This window comes from Eucyclogobius newberryi, unplaced genomic scaffold (assembly GCF_026437365.1).
Source record: "Eucyclogobius newberryi isolate DKJ021-1_F unplaced genomic scaffold, fEucNew1.0.hap1 SCAF_17, whole genome shotgun sequence".
NCBI lineage: Eukaryota > Metazoa > Chordata > Actinopteri > Gobiiformes > Gobiidae > Eucyclogobius > Eucyclogobius newberryi.
This window is the reverse complement of record NW_027315801.1, coordinates 13,963,964-13,980,475: the sequence shown is the minus strand read 5'-3', so window position 1 is coordinate 13,980,475 and position 16,512 is coordinate 13,963,964. Positions and strand designations below refer to the sequence as shown.

General features: G+C 41.8%; 1 protein-coding gene across 1 annotated transcript in view; it reads right to left on the bottom strand.

Annotated features, from left to right (window-relative positions):
* plxna2 (plexin A2) overlaps nucleotides 1-16,512 on the bottom strand; it is a 312,486-nt gene that overhangs the window by 84,038 nt on the left and 211,936 nt on the right. Inside the window, exons 13-14 of the mRNA XM_072449250.1 lie at nucleotides 7,476-7,627; nucleotides 1,650-1,767 (exon numbers count right to left, since the gene is read on the bottom strand). Of these exons, the coding sequence (XP_072305351.1) occupies nucleotides 1,650-1,767; nucleotides 7,476-7,627 (270 nt within the window). The remainder of the gene's footprint in view (nucleotides 1-1,649; nucleotides 1,768-7,475; nucleotides 7,628-16,512) is intronic.

Below are 16,512 nucleotides of genomic sequence, written 5' to 3'. Positions count from 1 at the left end.
CAAGATTCTGGCCATTCACAGAAAGCACCAGACCACGCCCTCAAGTTGCTTTACTCCACTTCATACCGACTTCAAGCTGTGGCAAAATGAGCTCTACTGCGCCCACGTTGACGCTGCCTCTGGGGGCAAACTACGGCCCTAAATCGGTGAGCAAACAGGACATACCACTGTATTTCTGACACGTTTACAAAGTTAGATGAAAATGCTTGTCTGGTGTTTACAGCATTTTCTCATTTTATACTTTATAGAGGTCATGTTTATGTTCTTTTATGTAAGTGCATCGCGTCCAAACAGAGCATTGAAACCTGCAGGGTGACTTGACCTTTTGTTCTAACCTCTTTCTTATAATACAACGTTGAAAAAGAGATATACTGAAAAGAACATGAAGCCCTTAAAGAGTTACAGAGCCAACAGCATACAAAACTAAACCAGTAATGCAGTTAAAAGTGCTCTGTCACTTTTCTGGTGGGACGTCTGCTACCTGTTCGTCTCCATGGAGAAATGATTGATTTTCCTGGAATAATCCACTGTATAGATCCAAGGGAACGCCCACTGACAGGAGGTGGGGGAAAAGAACCATTCAACCAGCCAGTGTTCAACAACTAAAGGAGCACATGTGAACTGATATATTTTGTTCTAAAGTGAGAGAGAATAAAGTGGTCCACAAGCTTCTATAATGCTAGTGTCTCCTGCTGTAGCCTCTGTGAGTCAACAATAGAACAATCTGTATTCTTATGTCTAGAATTGGCTGTGGTTAGAATATAAACACATGTCTTAAAGGTAAACGTAGTGTTTCTCTTTGAATTAAACTTAAATATGCCAGTGAAAGCAGGTCACTCCTCAAGTCAAACTCAAACCGAACCATCCAATCAGAGCCGCCCATTTCAGAGGTGCACGTGAAACAAATGAGCTTCAGATTAAGAGTTTGGTGCTTCACTCACTGATTCCGTTTAAATTCACCACGTTTTTCAGTCTCCTGTGATATTTATTGACTTTCCTTTAGTAAGTAGCCATGTTTGTTTGGCTACGGACAGAGCATGTGTGTCCCTGTCCGTGATTGACAGGTGGATTACCCCCCCACACTTGTCAATCATCTGAACCTGAGAAGATGAAGACAGATGTGGATAAAAACACAGAGCGACACCATTCTGGACGTGACGCGTTGCAGAGCGTATCTACGGCTGTGAAATGGATGAAATGCGATTGAATTGCAGGTAAATTGAACGCCCCTCCGCAGATCTGACCTCTCACTCGGCCGGGTCACATCATCGCCTCGTCCACATTAAGACGGAGAGGTTAAATACTGCACCGTCACAAAGCAACCTCATCTCCATAGAGACGAGCAGCTGGCTGACCCTCGGCCCGAAAAGCTACATAGTGCACCTTTAACTTACAGACTTTTATGAGAGAAAAATGCACTGACATAAACTCTCTCCCAAACTAAAACGTCCAAAAATAGCCTCTAAAAGTTGTGTTGACGTAAAGTGAAAGGTGGAATCAGCTCGGAGCATCAGACTGTTTAATTACACCGTCAGTAGACATTGTTTGCCCGTGGCGCTTAGACAATTAGTTTTCCAGAAAGGAGCAAATGACTTGTAATAGGATTAGCTGTATATTTGTTGAGAGTGAGTGTGTGGAGGAGCTCTTACCACAAAGGAGTAAAGCTGAGAGGAGCGCGCCCTCAGCTCTGGTCTGCAGTCACCCACACACAGCTGCACCGGGCCGGCCCTGCTGTCCGGAGGAGCCGTGTCCATCTCACACACGATCCTGGGAAACCACACGCAGCAAACTTTATGTAGACAAGTCACACAAACTTTATTAAGCAGACAAGAGATACTGTCGGTTGTATTTTTGTAATATTACTCAGAAGCAATGGTCAGTTCGATGAGCAGCATGAAAGAAATGTCAAAGTCATTTATCTCAATGTTTTCACCCCCGAACAAGTGCATTTATCTCATTATAAATGCATTGCATAATTTGCAGAGGATCCGGATCATGCACTTCTCTCATTCTTTGTGAAAAGTGAGGCCAGGTCATGGGTCATTTATCGTTTAGGACAAAAGTAGGACAAAGTTCTCTCATCTCGTTTTTTGCCCAGCTCATTTATTCTGCAGAAATAATATGCTTTTCTAAATTTGATTCTTTCTTTTTTCTTCTTTAGCAGCCATATTTGTTTTGATCCGGACAGACCATGCATGGCACTGATTGGCTAATCCACTTATTTTCAGTCAAATCAAACATTCTGGAATGAATCAGTTTGTACTCTAAACACACAAATAATAATCAACTGAATTGACCTTTATTTCTCCACAAAAGTCCCACTGAGATTTAGAATATTTTTAACAAGTCCCTAAATCTCATTTTAATTGATATTGGCTCTGGCTTTGCAAAGGCAATTACCACGACACAACAAATGCTCAATTTACTGTCCATCCGTAACTTTAATGTTCTTTATAAAGAAATCAGACATCCGAGGCCAACAATAATCAGCTTCAGTTTTAATTAGGCATAACATTAGTCTTTTAGTGTGGGTGGAGCCAGCCGAAATGACAGTGTCCAGAGTCAGGTCCATACTGACGTCTTTATTGCATCCGTTGCATTCCCAAACTCTCAGCAAAGTGCAGTTCAGCTCATCCAAACCCACTGAGCTTTGCATCGATTCGTCTGTAACTCCAAATGTATTATTCCTCTTGTGTCTCTCTCGTGTCGTCGCTCCTGCTCCTCTGATGATGGCGTTTCAACCAGCCCCGCCTCCTGGAGACTCCGGAGTGCGACCTAAGCGTACTGTAAATTTCCTCTAACCACCAGGATCTGGAGCGCGACGCTGCTGCTACGACGACTTTAATGGAAATCTCAGTATTGGAATCGATCGGGCTTTATCATAGCGTGTCGAGTGAGTGTCGGCGCGCCCTGCTGGTGACTAGATCAAACGACATTATAAAAGGAGAGAGGATATTGATCGGAGGAGTCAGACAGAATGAGAAGAAGCAGCAAAGAGGACAGAGATGGAGGTGTGGGGAGGAATATGGCATCAAGGATACATTTAGTCTCACTCTGAAGGACACAATGGGCAATTCTGGCAGTTACTTCTTTTTGAACATGGACATTGGTTGCAAATGGAGGCAAAACGACATAGACAATAAAACATTTTCAATTAACAACTGAGGGCAGATCTAAATGCAACGCTTTTAAGTCTTCACACAAAAAAAAAGAAAAACAAAGCGATAAAATAAATACGTTATTTTGACTTGTAGAAATGTCAGTTAATAATTTTTTTCTGTTACAATGGATGAAAAAAATTATATTTTTTGCCTTAACAGTTTTCTTCAAGCTTCACAGAAAGTAGAGTTTGTGGTAAAGGATATATATAATTGTAAGTATTTGTCCAGTAAAACCAGGATTTTGCCTTTATCATACAGTGTAATACCATATTAAATCAACAAATAATGTAAAATACAGGTGTAAATGTCTTTAAGTCAGGTTCTGATCTCTCTCACATGTTTCTGAGTGATTTTCATTTTCATTTTGACTTTTTATGTTTGTGATTTTCTGTGGTTAATTCCAGTTTTTCCATTGAACTCTCATCATTTCTCACTTCCACATAGAACCTGTAAAAAGTATGTTTCTAATAACACAACAAACGGAAAGTTGCCATTCAATTATTGATGACATTTTTGGAACTATTTATGGTTAAAACGGGCAGTTTACAATCCTAATATCAAAAATGTTGTATTTTTGTATTACTATTTGTCCAAAATTACTCATATATCGCACATTTTCAGGAACCTTAGCAACTGTTTCTAAGCTACTTGTAGATGTGACTGTGCGATGCTAAGACCGTGTTAGCATCATCTCAATATGTTAAAGAAATAGAGCCTCAAAAATGAATTAGAATTTTGAGATAAATTATCCATTCAAATCCTTTTATCCATGAATGTTAAAATGGCATAAATCCAAGTGTCAATTTAAATGATTTCAACATTTATTTAATCAATTGCTTATGGAGTGAAAATGGTCAATAAATACATACATAATTTGAATAATGAGTATAGTATTATACATGATTACGTATTGATATTGTCATTTATAAACAGATTCACATTCTCTGCTCTGGAAACGCAATTAGTAACTAAATCAATTAGGATCCCTCCAAGCGCTGCTCAATGTCATTACAGTTGTGTAGAGTCCGTTTGAAATGAAAAAAGCTAAGAAAATAAAAACATTTGATACATTTAGACAGGATCGTCATAACAAGACACGGAAATTGACTAAAAGATCTATTAAAAATCTATTAACGGAAGGATTCTTTTGCAGAAAGCGTTCATATTTTTGGAGTACAGTTCCAGAAGATGGCCTCAAAGTCACAAGCTACTTCACTCACAATCTGAATTACAACAAATGACTCTTTGTTGAACACTCAAGCAGATTTTCTCACCAATATTTATATTTTCCTACCTCCAGCGTTGAGCATTATTATCACTATTATAACTATTATTATCGCATTATTATCACTCAAATTTATGGAAAGGTGATCGGATCTTCTTAGTTTCCTCCCTTTTCCAAACCCGTGGCCAACTTTACAAACTTGATACAAAACTAATGATCACCGTGCTGGAAAATACGGCAAGATGGTAGTAGTAGTAGTAGCCTTAAGAAAAATGTACTTCCTGACTGCGTAGGAGACGGAGGAAAAAACACACACACACAAAAACTTTTTCTTCAAAGAACTGGTGGCCTTCACACGCGCCTCTGAAGTGCAACATAAAAGACGCATAAATATGTATACTTTTCCCTGTGTTTTTGTCCAATCCGAGCCATCATGGGAAGCGCTCTGACGGAATTATAAGAGAAAAACAACGCAGGTATGAAAGTATAATCAGTATGACCCCGAAACGCTGAGGAAGGAGGAAAGTCAAGACTTCTGCATCGCGTTCAAAGTCCAGGGATTGTAGGTTCGCTTTTTAAAATTTAGCTGAGTCCATTTCAGAAACATGTTACAGATATGAAATGGCTGGCTTGTCCCCACCGATTGGATTAAAGCCCCGTCAGATCAGGGCCCGGCTGACAAATTGTCTCCTACAGCTGGAGCGGCACGTAGCGAATTTTAATTATAGCTGAGCGGTAAGTACAAACTGATGCAAGTACAGTGCCGTGTCCTTGGCTCTGTGAACGATAGTAACAGGGAGATTTTGAGGTCAAAGTCTGGCTCGAGTGTGTGTCATTTTGCACCGTGGCAACTCTTGTTTCTGGCATTCACAGGTAAATCTGATCCAACGTTTGGTCCTAGTGTGAGCCCGGTTTAGTCCTGATGTAGGCTTCGTTTGTTAGACCGGGTCAAATTCAGGTTTAATTCTGGGTTTATTCCAAGTTTAGTCCCAGTTTTGACGGTGAGTGTGAAGTGTATCGTGCAAACACCAGAACTAGCATTTCCCAGCCTACTAAGGACCTAAAGTGTTTGCTGTTTGTCTGAGATTGTAGACTTGTTTTATGGTTAATAGCTCTATATAAACTGGCACACATTTTGTTGTTTTCTCTGTCAGTTTTAATAAACAAAAGCGAAATAATTGTCTCATAAAAGCTTCAGAAAGTTGTGCCATAACTCACCCTCAAAGATGTGAAGGAGTTTAAGACATAAGATTAATATGGCAAGTGTGTGGAGCCAATTCACAACAATTTGAAGATTCAACATTTGCGGATTGTAATGTTTTGGATTTGGAGTCGGCGTAATCACTCATTCGTCCAGGAGGGGGAGTCAGGCCGATCGTAATAATGTTGGAACAGCTGTAATGGAAATGATTTAACAAATAAAAATAATCTAACTCAGTGCATTATGCATTCTATCTTCTCAGGCCAGTACCTTCATATTGAAAATGACTTCTGGATGGAAAGTATAAAAACGTCTTGATTTAAAAAAAACGTGTCCTGAGGTCTCCTTTATAAAGCGTGCAAGCGTCTCTTTCCAAGTTAACTTTGTGATCGGCAAAAAGACCATTTTAGGAAGAAGGAAGAAGATTTGTGCTCAAAGAGATGAGAAATGAGCAAAGTCGTTGCGTGCTTTGTCCGTACGTACACTTTTAGTAAGAATTCAAAGTACCGTATTTTCTAAACTATAGGGCGCACAGGATTATAAGGCGCGCTGTCGTTTTTGAGAAAATGAAAGGCTTTTAAGTGCGTCTTATAGTGCGCCTACCTCACGTTTCCAATGTATCGTACTATACACTAACTATAACTGAGGTATTTCCGTCGATTACTTTTGCCCTGCAATTCCTCATTCAGTTTAGCCCAACCCCCAACGACTACAAACACCTAAATACGCTATATTTAGGAGAACGCATCTAAGTAGTGTAATCTTTCCATGCCATCCTCTCCGGTGTGGGTTGTACATAAGCGGTGGAGGTAAACAACCGTGGGGCAGTGTGTATGTGTGTTTGTGTGTGTGCTGCCAAAAAGAAGGGGGTGGGAAAGGGGGAGGAGAGGGAGGGTGATGTATGGGGCACGTTTCATTAGTTCAGGGTGAGCAGGACGCGGCTCGAGAACGTGATGTATGTACGGCGCGGGACAATTAGGAAGGTAAACAGGAGTAAACACACACAGATGTTATGAGGGTTTGGGGGGGTGTTCGGGGGGCTGCAGTGTCTGGAGCCAGGCCTCTTCCAGACTTCATTAAGACAAACAGAAAACATGTATGGGACACATATTTGGCCAATTATTGACCGGGCCACCTGGTTCTAACAGTGCCAGGCGGTTTCCATGAGGTCAGCAAAGGGAGGTGTGTTTGTAGCTCATTTGGGATGTTTTATGTTGAATTTTAGTTATCAATGGTGGAAGGAGAAGATGGTGGACAATGTAGTTTGTGAAAAGGGGTTTGGTGGTGGAACAGTGTGAGGATTTTTGTCAGCAACTGTCTTAATTTTGTTGTTTTTATGTTAATTTTGTGCGCACCTTACCATTTTTGGTTATCTTAATTGTTGTTTTGTTGTTTAGTTTTCACATATTAAGAAAAAAGTCCTCAATTTGCTGTCCTTCTATCTCCTTTTCTACCCAAATTTAGCTAAATCTTTGGTGTATTTGTTGGTCATTTCTTATCTATTTACTCATTTACACTGCTCAGCCAGTCGTTCAAATGTACAGTAGCATGTTTATTTTGTTGCACAGACTGTCCAAAGCAAAATGAGCCAATATTAGCTGATTTTAACGCATTATTTAAAAAAAAAGAAGGGGAAAAAAGACATTTTAAAGTGTTATAAAAAAGCACAAAAAAAATAGTTCGGACAAGATCTTCTGAAAATCCATTTCAATCTTCTCTCAAACAATTAAAACATTCCAAATTCAATATCTAATTCCGAATAATCGCAATTAGATATTTTACCACAATCGCTCTGCCCTCGTGACTATTGCTCCATGATCTATCTGTACCACTTTGACTTTTCTAGTAACTATGGCTGTTCTTTCCAACCAGAAGAATCCAAACTTACTGTTCGGCGATGATGTAGCCCTCCTCCACGGGCGTGCACTGGACCCCCGCCACCTCCACGTTGTTGACCATGTCGGAGAAGGCCAGGCCCAGGTTGGTGCCGAGGATTGTCACCCGCGTGCCTCCCTCTGGCGGTCCGCCCATCGGGGTCACCTAGTTCAATCACACACACAAAAAATGACAAATGTTGTTTCCGCTTCTCCGTTTGAAGCGCGATGACGTCGGGGTTCGGTGGGCACTCCGGGCGGCAGCACAGGTGGTCGTAAAAGCAATTCAACGCGCCGCTGCGAGTGGCTGTGAGTCACTGTGAGTCGCTGTGAGTCGCTGTGAGTCGCTGTGAGTCGCTGTGAGTCACTGTGAGTCACTGTGAGTCGCTGTGAGTCCCTGTGAGTCCCTGTGAGTCACTGTGAGTCGCTGTGAGTCGCTGTGAGTCGCTGTGAGTCGCTGTGAGTCACTGTGAGTCGCTGTGAGTCGCTGTGAGTCACTGTGAGTCACTGTGAGTCGCTGTGAGTCACTGTGAGTCGCTGTGAGTCACTGTGAGTCACTGTGAGTCGCTGTGAGTCCCTGTGAGTCGCTGTGCCAAAAGCAATGATCTCACCCAGCAAATGGAAATAACTATATGGAGGTTCTGTCTATACATAACTCAAGCATTCCAGCGTGGTCGACTAAAACAAATACACGCAGCTTTTATAGTGAAGGGCCACACGTTATGCACGCTTGAGTACTTTTAAGATAAGAAGATATTCCTTTATTGTCCACACATGGGGAAATTTCATTGTTGCAACGCAGGTAGATACAGAGGAAAAGGACAGACAACCCACAGGAACTTTACTTTACTTTAACGTCTTATGTTTGGGACCTTAAAATAATGTCTGTATTGACTTTTAACAAGGCGCTCCCTCCTCAGGATTTGTGTTAACAGTCCATCTACTGGGAGCAGCGGGAATTACCATGAGGAAACAGACAAACAGCTGTCCATGTGCCGCTGATACAGGTGAATTATGCCAAATACTTTTTGTTGTTGTTGAGGAAACTACAGTTAAAATCTAAAATTAAAAGTGAATTTTGCACAATATATGTCTTTTAAACTTGTGTAAAAGACATATATTACACAAGTTTAATGGGTTGGGTTAGGGTTAACTTGTATTCTTACCGTTACCTCTCCAGGTCTGGCCATTACATGTCAGATCTGGAGAGGTAACGTAAGAATACAAGTGCGTGATGTTGAAGTGTAGGAGATGAAGAGGCTGAGGAGGCTCATGGTTTTGCTGCTGTGGTGGAGACGCTGTAATTGGCTGACATTAACAATGGCTCCACGACTTTGGATCATGTCTACAAAGGCGAGTTTTCATTTTGACAATTTAATTAAAGTTTTAGTCTTAGTTTCTACGAATTTGAAGAGTTCACTTGCAAAATAGATAAGTGCTATTTGACAAAAGAAAAACTGTCAAAAGGCACAATTTATCGTGTAACAGTGTTTTAAAAATCCCAAAGTATATTAGTGTAGTAAAATCACTTCTTGTTATTAATTGTATTTGTAGAAGATGGAATTAAAAAGAAAGAAACAACAACTTTGACATGTCGGTGTAATCCCTCATTTGGAGCGTTCCATTGTAGAAAAAAAAATAACTACAACTGAATCTTTTTCTACAACAACTTTGTGACTGATTTTCAAAAATGAGATATTTGTTTTTGCATTCGTACCCTTTCTTTCATTATTCAAAAATAAAATACCAGAACATTTTGTCATGAAATTGTCAACATTTATCGTTTCTTTCATTCGTGTATCACAGTCAAATTGACAATAACAACTTGTGCTTTTCCAATGGCTGCCATTTTAGAGAAACCTAACAAGGGGCCGAGCTCATTCTTATGGCGGACCACCTCATAAAGCTCAATATGGCCTCCCAGCACGACCTTGGCTTGGGGTGGCCCCGTGCCTTCTGCTCAGCTCCCCACCGACCTGGCACAAGTCCAGACACTTTCAACAAGAGGAACGAGGCGAGACCAAGGAGACAAGGGAGTAAGGGAGCGAGGGAGCGAGGGGACAAGGCGAGGAAGAGGAGGGCGCTGGGCTAGAGAAGATGACTGCCACTTTGCTGCCGGTGCTATACAAACAATCAATATGCTATTACTGGCAAGCAAGTGGAGAGGAAAGAAACTACGAGCGCTTGCTTACTGAGCGGAGAATCCCTGTGTGGAGAGGGGAGGTGTTTGGAAAATCGCTGAACATAGAATCTAAAGTGCATATAATGTGATATTTGCTGATGAACTGATGCAGCCTTTTGTAAGAGATCGAGACTGGCATAAGGCTATGTGCCACAGCTGACCAAGGCTGAGTGGTGGACACATGGCTGCCACTTTGGGTCGATGGACTCTTTGAGCGCCATGAACGTACCGCGTTTAAACAGGCAAGAACGGAGCTTTGACAAAGTTTGACAAAGGCGTTATCGTCCATGGTATTTGTAAAAAAAGTAGTACAATCAAGTCAAAGCATAATAAAGGTGCACTATGTAACCTTTCTTTTTGAACATTCTACCAGTTGCTTAAATAACTAGAGCCAACATTGCTTTATTTACTTGTTCTGCCGGTTTTACATAGTTATTATTCAGTCAAAGTCGATTTTTATTCTAATATCTTATTTTATGCATGCCTTTATTTGATCAGACTTTATGTATTTCTTTTACAATTCCTTATTTTATGTTGCACTATAAATCACTGAAGTAAATTCCTAGTTTGTGGATTTTGTTCACAGGCAATCAAACATTTTTTCTGATTCTGCTCGTCTCCATGGAGATGTAATCACTGGAATATTCAACATTTATTCAAATACAGGTTTTTCTATTGGAAGAAAAAAAACACAGTTGACAGGCTCGCCTCTCCGCAGATCTGTCACTTCTTGGCCATGTACTGTTTAAGATTGTGAAGATACTGAAGAACATTGAAGGAAAAGTGACATAGTGTAGCTTTAATTCCCCACAGTCACTCTTTTCCCAGCGCTCACTTCCACTTCGCAGCTCCTGTGGGACTCCGGCTTTGTAATCTAGATTCAGTGGACATTAAGTGTTGTGGATGTAAACTAAGTGTGTCACCGCGGCGCCCCGGGGTTGAGAATACATGAATCTTTTAGCACGGCCCGGGCACGCCGCGGTGTAGCAGCGAAAAATACACATAACGTCTAAATATATCTTTGTCGAGTAGAGTTTGTGACGGTTACATAAGCAGCAAAAGTACCTGTGAGCAGAAGTGGGCACAGTAGCATAAACTGTGATCAAGTCAGACGCCGTCTCTTTAAAATAACTAACATTGCCTCACTGTTATTATTCATTTGATTTGATTCATGTTTCCTCTTGCTGAGGCGACAGTGGCTCAGTGGTTAAGGTGGGAGGATTGATTGGCTCCTCCCACATTGTTTAGTATTAGCGTGTACAAGTATACAGCATTAATATTATTAGAAGTAAAAGTAATAGCCTCAAGTTGAAGTAAAAACACTAAAGTAGACCTTCAACTATTTAGCTGTGACATTCGATTTCTTATTTTGAGTGATTTGATTGACAGAAATGAAATACTTCCAACAGTACCGTGTCTGCGTACCTCCACCACAAAAAACATGTACCCTCATGGAAAAGAGAAGCTACGTCAGGATACAGGTGGACATTAGCACTCGAGCTACACCCTGATACAATACATCTCTCCTGTTAAGGCTCATGTCAATCAATGAATCAATAATAGATAAACTAAAGTAAACCATGAATTCAATTAATTCCATGCATTTTCCTGAAACGGAACCCAAATCCAATCCAACTGCAAACCAATGCCACCTGTGGCTATAAATAACGTTACCTGAACCTGAACTTGAACTTAAAACTTTACTATCTCCAGAAAACAAGGTATGATAGCAGCAGACCACGTTACAGGTCAGATCTGTCGAGAGGTGACTCGCTAAAAGCTCCGCCGACCCCCCCAAACACCCCCCCGTATCCCCCTTTTGTACTGTGATGTGAGTGAAAGGGAGCTCTACGGCCGAGCAGACGCAAAGACGTACCAGAGCGTCCGAGCGCGAGGGCATTTGAGTGACGTTCCCTGAGGTTTGGACAAACAGGCTCCGCTCATCACCGCCTCGGAGCAGAAGCACTTCAGGACGAGCTTTGGCTGGAGCCGTGTCGTTTACAGACCTGTTTTTGTTTTAGCGTTTACAAGTCAAGCGCGGTAACAGAAGACACTTGTCGAACGCGGATCCACAATCTTCTACCACTTTTTTCCCCCATCGGGATTTGACACGCGAGCCTAATAACTATGTGGAGCAAATGGAGAATGTCTAAGAGCGCTATTTCCTACTGGGTTTTGAACATCACTGGTGCCTCTTCCATGGCTCGTGGAAAATGTGAGACGAACTGCACGTTTTATTAGTCTCGAGACGAAAGAAAACATGTTGACAAGAGCTCAACAATTTACTGTGAACAGAAATCAAAATGGTTCATGTCTCGGGGTAAAAACTACGTATTCATTTTATTCTTGCATACGAATAATTCAACCAAATGAGGAAACCTAGTATTTGCTTTGCTCTTTACAATAGGTAGTAACAGGTGTGTATTAGCAGCAAGTAGTTTTATATTATAGTTGACCTTATTTACAGTGGCTTAGGGGTAATACCTGCACATCCACACCTAAACCTGTCATTTAAACTATGCCCTGAAGGCTAACTGCGTGTTCCTCTTTGTTTTTAGATGATCCCTGAACCCTTTTTTCAATCCATGCATATATACAAATACAGTATCTATTTATATTTTGCAGATGATCTTGGCTATCACTCCAGCACTGAGTTGTTTTAACGTAGACAGATATCCGTAATCTTTTTAGAGGGTGAATCTTGTCTTTCTGTTGCAAGCGAGACATCCTCTTATTTGCATGTCTGCTGCTTTCATCAGCGCTCGTCCCTGAGGCAGACTGACACATCCTCTGCCTCTGAAGACCAGCGCCTTGTTTGTGTTTGCGTTCCCGGGCTGTCAGCGGCGGGGGGAAAAGAACCGGAAACCTCCACGGACACGTCCTCCCTGCATCCTGCCGTCACACGCTCAGACACGAGTCTGAATAGAACCGATACATCATCTACTATGAAGAAATGATTAAGCTTAATAAACTGCTTTCCTCAGGTGAATGAAGCTTTAGCTGATCTAATAAGTGGCACCCTTACCTCCCTCACTCCCCTGCTCTCCCCCAGTGCTGCTCCTCTCTGGCTGCAGTGTAATCCTGTTAGGCTCCGTGCCGCTGCCCCTCTGCCTTTGTCACACTGTCAATAGAGGCTAACGCCGTGGAAACAGCCAGTCGCACTTACTCTGGACTCCAGACTTTGTGATTTAATCTGTGCCTCTCTGCTCCGGCGGCTCACAGTGTTTACAGCGCTTTTACATACCATGGGATTCATCAACGGAAGACGCTGACCTAATTTCATGAAATACATTGTGTGCAAGGGGCCGCTACACAATCATGAGGATACGGGGGGCTCCATCCCTGGGTGCAGAGCTATAATTCTGTGTGTGGAAATTGTTACGGGTTGTGAGCACCGTGACATCCCGACATTAATGAAACACATACATTTACTGTATATAGTCAATATTTTCATTTAAAATCGAACTTGTGACTTCCTTGTATCTCGTAAATCCCTAAAATCTCAAATAATATGGCTCATGTAATAACAAAGACAAAGCAAAGTGTCCTTGGAGATACGAAGAGACTAATGAATGTAGAAAAGCTGAGGCAATGGCGTAAAAAAACAAACTCAAACTCATTTACTTTGAGATACTTTGAGACACTAATAATGTATTTAGCCCCTTAGTACAACATAACCCCGAAATTAAGTGTAACATGTCTTAAAAAATATCAATATCCATAGAAAAAATCAAGAAACAGCACAAAATCAAGCATTTGGGCGCTTTATACTTGAATAAATGAAAGATAGATCATTTTAAACCTTCCTGTGAAACGTTCCAGGCAAAGTCATAACTTTCATGGGACAAACTGGGGCCAGACTTAAAGTAACATACATATTGCACCTTTAAATGAGCCGATTGGGAAGCTTTCAAGTCAATTTCAAAGGTTTTCTATCTTTACATTCCCAGTGCTGCTTGATACTCATGTACAGTACATCAGCCTCGGCGTCGTGTGGGACAGTTCCGCCTCTGACCACAAGTTGAATGACTATCCTTAAATTGTCACCCCATTTCACACCATCACTGTCTAGTAAAATGTGAATAAAAAAAATCATCTGGGTATAAAATGGACGTGGTTTGTCTGTCAGAACCACTATAGGAATGTAACCATGTGCTGATGCAGCCTTAGACTCAATACTGCGCAGGGCCATGCACGAGGGCCTGGGACCCATCTGCCCTCGGGCGCCGTCAGCCTGTAACTACAAGAGCTGACCACGCTTAATGCCCCCTCACAGACAATACACTGCTAATAATGTTTAATCACCTCCGCCTCATTCAAGATTCACCCACGTCAGCATTAACTCCACCTACAGCCACTTCATCGATTAACTTTATTCACTTAAACTGCTGAAGCCCTGTATATACTTCCAAGTGGCACATTTTACCAGCTTGTTGCTACATTTTTAAAGCCTTTCGTTTGTGCTCACGCTAATTCGAAGGCGTCGGGTTTAATTGGCATGTACGTTTATCAAGCTTGGTAAAAGAGCGCTGATTGCTTGTTACGGGACAAACTATAGCTCCTAAAGTCTTTACGAGGTCTTAAACGTCTGGTGGGAGGGAAGATGAGAATCCGCGAGCGCGACGGGGGGCCACGGGGAACAAAAGGACAACATGCGCCTTTCAACATGTTCCTATGTATATTTCAAACGGTGCACATGTGTCCTGCCGTTTTACCATCATATCGCATGCTGTTTACATAAAAAGCTTTCCCGCAGGAGGAACGATCCAATATTGACCGATAAAGAACAAGGGAGCGAGAGAGAGAGAGACGGTATTAAAGTTTTATTTTCTATCGCTAATCCTGACACAAAGTGCACATTTCTTTCACATTCGCTTTCTGACGGTCGTCCTTAATTCATTCACTTATTAATTGACACTGTGGTGAGCTATGTCTGATGCCACAGCCGCCCTGGGGCAAGCGGATTAAGGCCAGGTGGAAATGCCAATGCCAAAAAAAAAAAACCACACGGAGTCATATTAACACAACGCAAAGGAAAGACGTGCGAGATACTTTGTTTGAAAGTCAGAATACTGGCTTTGGACCAAAATGAAGCTGGCCTAAGGAAAATAATGAATAAATGTATACGCTTGAGGATAAGAAGTCAGTGCCAAGGATGTATCTCACCTAAACTGGAAATGAAAACCTAAGCAATCAACATTCTGCAGGTTTGCCATCTGTTACGGGTTTAGGGCCATTTTTAGGCACATTAGACATTCCTTTGTTCAAATGTTGGAAAAAAACACCACACATTAATTGAAGGACTTGATATTGAACTATAACATAAGTAGATAGCATTTGATATTTAGTTGTTTAACTGTAAAACGACTTAATAATAGATACAGGTTTGTCAACTTCCTGTTAAAACTACTGAGCTGATAAGCCCCGCCTCTTCACAGTGACATTTCCCCCGTAACAAGCAGCACAGATTCTTATTTACCCGTTTTTATTCATGCAAAGTGGATACATGGCATTTCAGAACTCTACACGTATTACTCTGATTTTTAATGTTTCAAATTAGGCTGAAAACAGTAATTATCTGAGCACTCAAGCCTTAGGACAACAGAATTAAACTGAGCTGAACTAATGATGAGAAAACACTGCTGTAGCGAGATGAAACGATCATGAAGGTTGATTATGCAGACGATGTCCTCTTTCAGATCAAGGTTTACTGTGTTAGTACGAGGGAAATGCCTTCTCTGCATTTGACCCATCCTTACGCCGGTCAGGAGAAAGCAGCTCCAGATGCTTTGTCAGAACCTCGGCTGGAGGATTTTATCTGGGCATGTTTGGAGTTGCTGGGGAAAACCGGAGCCTCACGGAAACTCAAGCAGACACAGGCAGAGTATGCAAACTCAGAGAGAGAGAGGCCTCTGGGAGGCGAGCGGGACACCAAATCCTTTAGTTCTACAGCCTCATTTGCTCATCAACAAATCCACCATAAGGCACACTATGAAACTGTTCTGCTGGTGGTATCTATCGCCATGGAAGCCAGTAGGTGGTGCTACAAGGCCAAGATACAGGTCAGGTCTGTGGAGAAGCAGGTCGAGCTATAAAACACTTGTAGTTGAAGAATGCAGGACACAAACCGTCATTTTAAAGCCAAACTGTGGAACACCCCAAGCAAAGCGACAGCGTCTCCATGGAGACAAGCAGATGACAGAGGTTTCCTTTAATCTTATCCGTTCAACAAACTAATAAGTTATGTGCAAAAACATTTCCATTTTCAAATCACTTTCTTTCCTTCCTGAAACCACGGCAATTAGCGACGCTGCAAACGCGTCGCTAACTTATCGTTGGATGGATTTGCCGTGAGCGCAGAGTAAATCCCGCTTCGCACACACAAGATGTTTGTAGCTGTCACTGCGAGGCTGCTTCTCTGTGGCGTAAACTCACAGAGGCCAAATCCCATTGAAGAGACGTTCTTTCATATGCCTCTCCCACTCCCAGCTTCATTTGATGCCGGTCCCTGTGCTGTTAGCGCCCGCTTTACATCTCCTCAATATTAATGAGCCCTTAGTGGGAGGCGCCTTCCTCTTAAACAAACATTCATTATTCAAAAGGAGCTTATTGGGTTGGTGGGCACATCTCCTAATGCGCAACTATGTATACAAATCAGCTCGTCAACGGCCAAAAGGAAATGTGTTTGTAGATTAAGGCCACAAGGGGGACGTGTGAGGCTTAAAGAAAGTGTAATCGCAGGAGGTGGTTATTTAGGATCTATATCTCCTATTTTCCGGACTACAAGTCGCACCTTTTATCATAGTTTTGGCCGGGGTGCAACTTATACTTATATATATATTTATATACTTATACTCCAGAGCCACTTA